The following is an 11,966-nucleotide window of genomic DNA, read 5'->3' as shown; positions in this document are numbered from 1 at the left end:
TTAATCCCTGCTTCAGGCTAATGACAAAAAAAATTTTTTCATTTTTTTAGTTCACATCCTGAAAAAAATTCCCTTGACAGAAAATGCTCTGAACTAGACTCCGAAAGGCAAATGCATTTGCTTCATTTCAGTTTTTCAGGATGACAAAGGAGAGAAGAGTCATGAAGAAAGACAGAAGTTGACCTCAACAAAATCTGTGTCAAATATTAATATATTTTTTAGAACATTGGACAACTCCAAATTTCAAATGTTATGCTAGAAATAAATATTTGAATGACAGAACACCTTACCCATGTACACCCAGGATTAAAAATCATATCATATTTATTTCTAATCATGTCACCGAACTGCTACTGTTTTCTAGGCTGCAAATAAATGACTTATTCATAATAATGTGACACAGTTATGTATGATTGATTGGTATGAAATAGAAAGGGACTTTGTCCTCAGTGTAAGCTTAGAACAGGGCCTGTTCAGTGCCCGCTATCCGTCCATCTGCAACCAGCCAGCTGAATTACCCTTCTGGTAAGAGACTCAGTAGATTTTCTCACAGTATAATATCCACTCTACAATAAACTACCAATCCCAATTGCCTCTGTTTTAAGACATTTCTAGATTGCAGTTCATCATAATTCTATACTTGAACCTTATTTAGGACTTTTAACCATCTCATCATAGTTTTTCAAGGTTCAAGGAGAAAAAGACAAGCAGACAAAGTACTCCTCAATTTTTGTTTCTCTTATAAGAGAAAACACTGCTATTGATAAAACAATGAGTAGTATAGAAATCTTCTTGACTCTCCATACCTTAAAGCTTTTCCTTTTCTTTGATTTTTTTCCTTCCGTTTCAATAATTAGGCCAGGGAAGGAAGAAAGGAATTTCTAGTCTAGTGGTCACGCTCCACATACTATAATTTTGTTGCTGTTTTTTCCCCTAGCCAAATAGTGCCATTAATCAGCAGGAAAAATATGCAGCAAAGTATCTATACATCCTCGTATTATCCCCAACAGAGAGCTGAGAATGAAAAAGTTGCTTCTGGAAGAACTTCTGTCACAGTAAAGAACTATGGTGGCGTGCCCAGAACCTTGGAGCAGGATCACTGTTACTCTGGGTTAATTTGAGCTTTGGTTATAGATCAGTACAAGGAAAATTTAGTGAATTCACTTAATGAATGAGCATTCATTTAAAAACTGCCTTTCTGTATAGCCAAAGTCTTGCTTCCAGAATAATTAAAGTCAGTCTGAGACACATTTTTACCCAGAAATTTCAGTTATTTATCCTACTTATGAGGTTTATGAATACTAATTCTTAAAAAAACTAAAAACTGACCAAATCTACTACTGATATTTTACTTTGACAGTACAGTTCAGTTTAGTACACTGTGATTTCTATTGATTGTTGTATTTCCTTTGTTTGCTAAAACTCTTCCTTTGATTACATTGATTCTAGAAGTCCCAGTTATTTTGTCTGGAATCACATGGGTAGTGCTTTGAATTACTCTAACATGTAACACTAAAATATTCATTTGATTGTTTGAAAATTACCTTAAATCTTAAAATATGCATTTTAAGCATTCTGAAATAATAAAAATACTGCATCTTCCATTTTTTCTCAAATTCAGTTCATATGAATCCTGATTCCATTAGTGAATATTTAATCTTGATATTCTGGATGATACACATATGAAAAGATAGTTGTATCAGTAAGAGTTTATTCTGCGTGTATGTCATTGCATGTTAGTTATGCAAATAAGTGGCATATCTGTAGTTTACATTAATATTTAGCTACAAAACCAATAACGAACAAAAATTATTGGTAAGTGTAAGAGGCTTTATGTGTAAGCTCAATCTGCATAGTAATCATAGAATACACATTTAATAAGTAGATATTCATGAGACTTAGAATTTAGATAGCTAAATGGACTAAAAGAAGACAAAACTGAAGCCACGACTAATCCCAATAACCACTTTCCGCTTTATATTTGCATATAAAATAGGAAGCAACTCCCTGGTACCATTAATTTTTTTCTTCTTAAGCAAAAATAATTTACTATCAAATATTTAAGGAATCAAAATAAGAAATCACTTCTGAAAATGCAAATTACTTAAACAGATAGCAACTGCTACACATCTCAAAGGAGAAGTTTAACTTTACTAATTAAAAAAAATAAGAGTACAAAACAACATACACAGAAAACTATACCAAAATAGGACTTGCCCTGAAACTAGCCCACCTCACTGTCGGTAGATAGAAGAAATCTGTAAACATCTCATATTTGATGTTAAACTAATTCAACTACAGCCGCAAAAGAAAACATGATTCTAACATTTGCACTCTGAACTTTGCAATATATCCCCAAATAGGTTTTGTTCCCCTCCCTGATTCACCACAGTTTAGGGCATCGTTGGACAATTTCCATCCACTTTTTTTTTTAGAAACTAGTGAAAAAATACACCTTCCTAGGCGGGATTGCTAACTGTAGGAAGCTACGTGTTGCTGCAAATTTTGTGGAAATACCACGTTTGATCCAAACGTGAGTTTTAGTTGCGATGTTTCAGTCCACCAGCGAAATGAATCCTGATGGCCATAAGGAGATCATGCACCTCCCCAGGTGGATGACTTACTTCATTCTAACCAACACCGGCACTGGGAAGAGGACAGCAGGCACAAAATGCTGGGAAATGGCTGCGGGAGCCCCAGACTTAACTCTACAAAAATATCTAGAGAAAAGGGGAGAAAACTGGCTTTTGCAGATGAAAGGCCTCAGAAGATTTCTGTCAACAGACATTTTAAAGATTAGAGAAGGATTAAAATGAAAGTGAGCATCTTTGTTGAGGGAAATGGCACCGACAAAATGGGATCAATAATCTGATCGTTTCTCCCCACCAGTGTTTGACCAGACCCAAGGTAAACTGCAATAAAGAATGAACATCACAAAGTACAGATCAGCTTAAGGGTCAGGAGAGATAAGAAGCGGAGAGCACAATATCCACCTGTCCCTTTTTCTTCCTTTAGAAACAAAATCAAATCCCATAAGAAGCTTTAAAGTTCAAGCAAGTAACAAGACATTACATTTTATAAATGGTAATATGCCAATTCTAGATATCAACAACTTTGAACATTCAGAACCTCACGTTTTCCACAAAAATCTGTTATAATGGGCACTGTTTGTGTATCCGTCACAGGATTTGATTTTAAGGTGCTTTGATCAAACCTTGGATAGCTTTGGTCAATTGTCCACAAGTTATTTGTTTTCCTGAAGATCTTTCTGTGCCAATGTCTGAAAAGAAAAATATAATAATTTTTCATGAGGAAAAATGAAATTCTTATTGAAGGAATTCCATAAAGTTCATGTAAATTTAGCACAACAATAAATGGGCTTTTCTCAATTTTATTTATTTTTTTTAATTTTTTTTAACGTTTATTTATTTTTGAGACAGAGAGAGACACAGCATGAACGGGGGAGGGGCAGAGAGAGAGGGAAACACAGAATCGGAAGCAGGCTCCAGGCTCTGAGCCATCAGCCCAGAGCCCGACGCGGGGCTCGAACTCACGGACCGCGAGATTGTGACCTGAGCCGAAGTCGGACGCTTAACCGACTGAGCCACCCAGGCGCCCCTCAATTTTATTTTTGAAAATTTTCATAAAAAATTTAAATCTTAACATAAGCTATTGGAACACTTTTAAAAGAAATGTTTACAGAAAATAAATATGAAACAAAATGTAATGTAATAAATTAAAATGACATTTTAACATATTCTAAAGTTAGCTATATATGTCTTCCATTAAAATAGAGCATGGCAAATAATGCATTCATTTTATAAACAACCAAAGAGGTTAAAAGCAATTTAAAGTGCTCCCACACAATCCGAAAATAAGTTTCCAATAATTGAATCCAAAGTTCTTGAGATCATAAAAATCTGTAATAAAAAAGTTTTAAGATCAAATATAATAAAAGTATAATTTGTGCCTATCAAAAACAGAAAGCTTTTAAGCATTATGATAGTTAAAATCCTTCAGTGCATTAATCCTCTAACAACTGTTTCAGTCAAGGGAATGTTGTGAGGTCAAGTTTGAATTTTTTTGAAACTTAGTTTGAAATTGTATGTATTCGCTTTGAAGAGAACTTGCTTTATGTAGCACCTACCTCTCCAGGAACTCAAAAGACTTCACTGACTTAGATCCTGACTTTAGCCTGGTTCGTTGGTGCAGTTTTAATTTTTGTATCTAGTGAAAATCCATGTGAAGGGCAAACCACTAGATTGACGATATGTCTCCCGGCAAACCCATTCTCGCCAATGGGTACAATAATACTGGACAGAAGTTAAAGAATCACTTGGTGGCTTACCAACTCCAGAAATTCTATTTCTGTTTGGAGAGCTTCATAAGCACTTTGCATGTCGTCTTCCTTACAAAGTTCTAATTCTTTCTTAAGTCTGTTTTAAAGGAAAAATTCACTCTATGAGTTCAGCAATAAACTTTTACAGTAAGTTTTGGTTATATGGATAGTGGCAGATTTGAGTTTAACACTAAAGAGTTTGGAAAGAAATTTTAATTCTCTAAAGACTATATAAAATTTGCAGAAGAAAAAAAAGCTTCCATAAAGAAAAAGGCAGACTAAATGCATAATAGGCAATTTTATGTTAGTTAAAAGAGCATCGCAGCTTAGTGGGAAAAATATGGTACTGTCTGAAGAGCTCTGTATTAGTCCTGGCCACTAACAAGCTGAATAACTTGGCTAACTCATTTCGCCTCTCTGAACCTAACCTGAAAAATTTAATTACAGAAAAAATTGACCTCTGAGATTTCTTCTTGCACTAAAATTAAACATTAACTTTATAGTACACACATGTAATTAGAATATATTTTAATTTTAGAGTAAGAAAGCAATACTTCTTTCTTCCAGTTAAGTCTTTAATCCTTAGAATATTCTGAAATTAAAAAAATATTTTATGTCTGTATTTCATGTAAAAAATAGTGAAAAGTCTTCTATTTCTAGCATTACAGACTTCCAAAAAGAAAAACATAAGCAAAAGCCATGAATGGCAGTTGGAGAGGTAGAGAGCAAGGGCAGCCAGGCAGGTGAGGCCAACCTAAGGGCGGATACCAAGAGCAATCCTGATCTCACAAACCTAAGCCAGTTGGGCCAGCCCCAAGGTGCAGAGACTAGATCAACTCGAACCTCTGCTGAGCTCCAACCCTTAAGGAAAGTCTGAAGGGGTCCTAGGCCAGTGGCATTCCCTGTATGCTAGGAGAAGCAAAAGAAAATCCTTTTGGAAGGAAAGTTGAACATATTTAGACCTACAGGCCTCCCACAGATTAAGAGGAAACCATGAGCTCAAAATCAGAGATCACCCAGCGTCCAAGAAGGCAAGTAAAAGTTAGAAGACACAATAAATAATACAGTATATCCATAATACATGAAGAAGTACAAGTCAATAAGAAAAAGACAACACAATGGAAAATGGGCATACAAGCGCGCGCGCGCGCGCACACACACCCATACACACACCTCTACCAGATTATCCACAAAATGTGCTCAACTTTGTTAGTTATCAAAGAAACAGAAAAGAAAAACACAATGAAATGCTTGACACACATCAGAATAGCTAAAATGTAAAACAAGCAACAAGTATTGACAAAGATTATGACCATATGCCATAGGGGCTGCTTCTTCATATTTGGTTGCAGAATGAAGATGAGGAGAAGTGTGGCTAACTCCCAATGAACATGTAGTGTGATTAAGAAATAAACACTCACTGCACATCACTGAGATTTAAGGGTTGTTTGCTTCTGAAGCATAATTTAGTCTAGGCCGTTGGGGGTGGGGTGGGGGGCGGAATTAGAAAGTCTGGAGAAACTGAACATTGATGGCCACTAACACTCAAAAAACAAGAGGCACAAGGCCTCCTGATGGGAAAACATTCCATCTATGCTATAGCTTTGCCAAAAAATTTCAACCTAAATTTGATCAAGCTTTTAGATCCAATTACCAATTTCCAAAAAATATATTAGGTCAAACAAATACATTTAACCATACAATGGGAACATAATCAACTACATCCAAATTGTGGGAAACTCTACAGGATAAAAAAATGTAATTTCCTTAGGGTGCCTGGGTGGCTCAGTCGGATAAGCATCGGACTTCAGCTCAGGTCATGATCTCACAGCTCATGGGTTCAAGCCCCACATCAAGCTCTGACATCTCAGAGCCTGGAGCCTGCTTCAGATTCTGTGTCTGCCTCTCTCTCTGACCCTCCCCCACCCATGCTCTGTCTCTATCTCTCAAAAATAAATAAATGTTAAAAAATGTGTTTAAATCTTAATTTCCTCAACAAATAAATTACAAGTTTAAAAAATAAAAGAAAATAGGGGAGCTTCAAGATTAAAAGAGATTTAAAAGACATCAGGTCACTGTCATATGTAGACCTTATCTAGAACATAATACAGACAAACAAAAAACTGACACCTATAAATTGTAAGTGTGAATACTGACTAGATATTTGATATCAGTTAATTATTATTTGTTCAATTGCTATTAATTATTTTATGTGTAATAATGGACTCCATGGTTTTTAAAAGTTATTTCTTAAGAGACATACTAAGATAAATATATAATAATGATATGATGTATATGATTTGCTTCAAGTAATAAGAAAAACAAGTGGAGACATAGATGAAACATGACTGGCCATAAATTGATAACTGTTAAAGTTGAGTGATCAGTACATAAGATTCATTATATTTTTCTTTTTTACCTTTGTATGTGCTTTAAATCTTCTAAAATAATTCTCTTAAGAAACAGAGCTTAGCAAAGATAGCGGTCATAAAGTCAAAACACAAAAATCTGTTATATTTCCATGCACCAGCAATAAACAATTAGAACATGTCACTTAAACTAAAACCACCATTTTCAACAGCATCCAACACTGCAAGGTACCCAAAATTAAAACTTACAAATGATGTGCAAGATCGACAAACAGAAAATTCTAAAGTTTTATTAAAAGATATTAGAAAAACAAATTGAGGTATCCTAAGTTCATAGACAGGAAGTCTCAGTTTAATAAAGACATACAGTCTCTCAAAAGTAACTATGATAGTAAATACAACTGTAACCAAAATCACAACAGATTTTCATGGATATGATAAGTTGATTCAGAACTGTATATAAGGACACCTGGGCTGGGTGGCTCAGTCTGTTAAATGTCCTACTTTTTTTTTTTTTAAGTTTTTTATTTATTTGGAGAGAAAATGGGCAAGCAGGGGAGGGGGAGAGAGAGAGAGAGAGAGAGAGAGAGGAAATCCCACACAAGGCAAGGCTCAATCTCAGGAACTGCGATCATCATGACCCGAGCCAATGGGACACTTAATCGAATGAACCACCTAGGAGCCCCGTAGCATCCTACTCTTGATTTCAGCTCAGGTCATGATCTCAAGGTTCCTGGGGAGAAGCCCTATGTCAGGCCCCACACTCTCAGCACAGAGCCTGATTGGAATTCTTTGTCTTTCTCTCTCTTTACCCCTCTCCCGCTGACACATGCACACTCTCTCAAAATAAATAATAAAATAAAAACATTAAAAAAAAGAAATGTACATAAAAAGTAAACAGCCAAGTATAGCCAACATGCTCCTGATGAAGACCAAAAAAGACAAAGGGGGTGTCATACCTTGTATCATGACTCCTTATCAAGTAATTAAATAGTTAAAATGGAATAGTATGCATTTAGTAGTAATTAACACAGTCTTACGCAGAAATCAACAAACTGACCAATGAAACAGAAGAGAAAGTATAATATGAAATATATCCATGTTATTTTATTATTTTTAATAAAAGATGTGACACTGTAGATCACTAGAGGAAGAAGAAACCATCCAATAAATGTTGCTGGGACAAGTGGTTATCCATGTGCAAAAAAATAAAAATGGATCTTGTTATACACATAAAATCAATTTCATATAAACTAAAGACTTAAATGTGAAAGGCAAACCTTACAAATTGTTAGAAAAAATATAGGACAATATCCTTCTGACCTCAGACGGGGAAAGAGTTCTAGAACAAGACACAAAAATGCTAACCACAACAAAAAATGACTGATTAATTTAAACCACAGCAAAAGTAGGAACTCCAGTAAAGCACAACAATATAAAGAACTCCAAAACACAAAGCAAAAACAAAAAGCTTCATAAGTTGGGAGAAGATATCTTCAATGTGTAATAGACAAAATCCAAAATTATTAAAAAATATAAAAATAAAAAACGTCTAGAAACCAGTAAAAGACAAATACTCAAAAACCCAGTAGCAAAATAAGTATGAAGCATTTTCCAGAAAAGAAAACACATGGTCTATTAACATACGAAAAGAAGCCCAATCACATAGATGGTAGGGCAATGCAGATCAAGACCACAAAATGCCATCTTATGTCCCTGAGATTGGCAAAAGTTAGTAAGTCTGAAAATAAAGTATTGAAGAAGTTGGAGATCAGTGGGAAATTTTATCATGTGCTAATGGAAATAGAAACGAGTTTAATCACTTTGGAAAAATAGTTTGTTGTTATCATGTAAAGTTCAACATTCATGTGCCTTATATGCAGCAGTTCTGCCAGGAGTAAAACTTTAACTCTTACGCGTGTGCACCAGGATGATCACCTGAGCACTGCCAGTGAAAACAAAAACTGGAAGCAACCCAAATGTGCATTGAAAAGAGAAAAGAGTGGCGCCTGGGTGGCTCGGTCGGTTAAGCGTCTGACTTCGGCTGTCATGGTCTTGAGTTTGTGAGTTTGAGCCCCGCATCAGGCTCTGTGTTGACAGCTCGGAGCCTGGAGCCTGCTTCGGATTCTGTGTCTCCTTCTCTCTCTGCCCCTCCCCCACTGGTGCTCTGTCTGTCTCTACCAAAAATAAATAAAGTATTAAAAAACAAAAAAAAAGAGAAAAGAAAGTTGTGATATATTCACATATCTACACTCAACAACATAGGTGAGCTTTAGAAACTAAGTTGAATAAAAACAGTATCATACCATTTTTACATAACTCAAATATAAACAAAAATAAACAATATGCAGACATATATATAAATGTATGGCATAAATTTAAATAAATCATAAGGTAACAAAGAAAATTATATATAAGAAAATGGACTAAATGCCATCACACACACACACACACACACACACACACACACACAAGGAAATGAAACACAGTGTAGGACAGCAATTACATGTGGAGTAAGGAAGGGTATGGAATAAAGGAGGAGCCATGGCTAAATGCAACGTCTAGTTTAGTTCACAGGCGCCTATTATATTATTATACTTCATAACTTACACATAGTTAGGGAAGAAAAACATAATTGTAGGGATGGAAAAGGAAACAATACCCTATATATGTGAACTTCATTGTGTTCTGAACTTCTATGAATTTAATAGTAAATAGGAATCCTGAAGGAATGCTTACATAGGAAAGATAGAACAAGTTATTAATTTTTGAGCATTAGATGTTTACACAAGCATAAAAGCCTTATAATGAATATTTTTAAAAAGTGGAAAACTGAATGGAGAGTTACAATGTACTGTGGAGGCTGCTCTAAAATGTACTTCAGACCTCATTTGAATATATTTATCTTTTCAAATAAAATAGTAGAGATCTTTCTTCCCATCATACCATCCATACTTGCTCCTCCCTCTTTTCAGTTCAAACGGACTGCAGGTTCCCTAAGACTGTTTATGCCCATCAGAACTGGGCAGTGACCACTTTCCCTTCCAGTTAGCTAACAATAAAAATGAGAGACTACTGAAATTAAGGAGGGCAGTTAGAGCAAATTATAGGAAGTATTTCACTATTCAGCATATAATCAAGCTGTAGAATTTAGATCTGCACTTAAAGAAAAAATTGCTGTTGCTAGCTTTAAAAGAGGCTAGATAATAATGGTATGAATATTAATACATTTGCAGCTAGCCAAAGCCATATAATGGTAAGCAGATCTCATGCTTCAGTGCATAGACTGATTGCCTATAGGAGTCAAGAAGGACTTCCTTCACCTGCTGCACAATAACTAAGGGCAGTTTGCATTGGTTATTGTCACCTTTCTCTGAATCATCAAATAATGACAAGGATGGGCCAATATTGCTAGTTAGCTTTGCAAAACTTATGTTCCATGTATTTTTATGATTTCCTGCACCATTCCAATTTTTGTGTTACTTCTGAGTGCTAAAGAAAAGCCTTTACTGGAAGAACACTCTTTTAAGCTATAGAACTGTACACAAGTACTATTAAAGTGGAAAGAAGGAAGAACTTCACCCAAAGTCCTAGTACACAAAATCAAACAACACTAAAATTTAGGTATATTTCATCACGGTCTTTTGTTTCCCTATAATAGGGACTATGTACACTTACTTCCTAGTTTTTTCTTTTGCTCAATGTTATTACTTACATTTCCACCAGTTAATTACACATGCCATTTCATACCATATAAGAAAAACATGTAGTGATCCAAGTGACTACATCAGAGTTAACTTAATCATTCATTTATAAGTTGTTTTCTATGTTTTTCTACCATAAATGACATTTCTATGCACACCTTTGTACATAAAGTTTCTTCTGTACTTAGAATTGTTTTCCTTAAGACAGAGCTCAGAGGTGGACTCTTAGATTAAATGGCATAAATATTTTTAAGTGCTTACAATGATTTATTTTATGTACATAAAATTGCATTCCAAACATATGCAATGAACACTGCCACAGCAATGTATTATCTCCATACCATACTCTTGTCAATTTTGATATGGTCATTTAAGAATGGCTTTCAAAATTTGATAGAAAAATTGTATTTACTGGTTTCAATTTGCATTTAATTGGTAAGCAGTATAACTGCATTACTATTTGACTTACTTGCCCTGTTATCCCTACTAACTTGTATAGTGTATGATACAAAGTATGCCTTCTATGCATATTTGTTGGATAAATACATGAATAAAACTATCGACTTTAGTGTTTTCTGACTGATTTTTCATCAGCTGATTATGTGGTAAGCTGTTATCTGTTGTTTGTCATAATTACTATAAATTTCTCCCAGTTTATCATCCCATGATGCTGACTTTTTTGACACATGAAATTTTAAATCTTACATGCTAAGTCTATTAATCTTACACATTTTGGTTTCCTTGATCACACCAGAGGTTTAACAAGTAGTTCTGTCTACTTTTTGCTAGTGTTTCCTTGGCTTGACTGTCTTAGTATTCCTTCTGTATATTAACCATATGAAAATTATATTAGCGCCACTTAAACACATACTATTTTTTAAGACATGTAGGTCATCCTCTCTCATGTACAATTTATTTCTGAAAATAGGCTTCAAAGTTGAATGTGTGAAATCAGGGTTTTGGTGTCCTAATTATCCTTTCTTCAGTCCAGGCCACAAGCAGACAGTTATGAACCTTCACAGGTGTGTCAGTCTGAACCAGAGAGATCTGTTGAGGAGGAGGTAAAAGAGAGTGGGGTCCTGCCAACAGCTATTATTGCAAATCCTGGGCGAGCTGAATTAGGCATCTTCTTTAACCACATACTTTCTATCACCTTCCTTACCCCCATGCCAAAAGGGGTTATTCGTAAAAGTAACATATGAAAACGGAAAAAAAAATCTGTTTTCCTTCAAAGACACCAATGATTTTTGAAAATGATTACTGTAACATTATACATGGCTTGTACAATAAATAGGCAAAATTATTTCAAAGTTTAGGAACATTTACGAATAGTCACATTTATATCAGAATATAATGTTTAAAATAATCAATTGACTCTGTCATCAAAGTTTCCCTTGTATTTACTTAGAAGCTTTAATAACTATAGAATGTGCCAAGAGTTCACAAAACAGGAGATTTCTATTAGCTTGAAGGCTACATAATCAATGCTGTAGAGACACTTCTGTTAGTGAATAAATGATGAAGTTTTACTAGAAAAGATGCAGAGTCAACAGA

The 11,966-nt window shown here is 34.9% G+C and overlaps 1 protein-coding gene across 1 annotated transcript in view; it reads right to left on the bottom strand.

Moving 5' to 3' along the window:
* Positions 1 to 2,131: 2,131 nt before the first annotated feature.
* Positions 2,132 to 11,966, bottom strand: part of CCDC172 (coiled-coil domain containing 172) — a 59,449-nt gene continuing 49,614 nt past the window's right edge. The window contains exons 7-8 of the mRNA XM_043597651.1: positions 4,349 to 4,436; positions 2,132 to 3,280 (exon numbers count right to left, since the gene is read on the bottom strand). Coding sequence (XP_043453586.1) covers positions 3,245 to 3,280; positions 4,349 to 4,436 — 124 coding nt within the window. The 3' untranslated portion in view covers positions 2,132 to 3,244. The remainder of the gene's footprint in view (positions 3,281 to 4,348; positions 4,437 to 11,966) is intronic.

The sequence above is a fragment of the Prionailurus bengalensis genome, chromosome D2 (genome assembly GCF_016509475.1).
Source record: "Prionailurus bengalensis isolate Pbe53 chromosome D2, Fcat_Pben_1.1_paternal_pri, whole genome shotgun sequence".
Taxonomy (NCBI): domain Eukaryota; kingdom Metazoa; phylum Chordata; class Mammalia; order Carnivora; family Felidae; genus Prionailurus; species Prionailurus bengalensis.
This window is presented reverse-complemented; position numbering and strand designations above follow the sequence as displayed.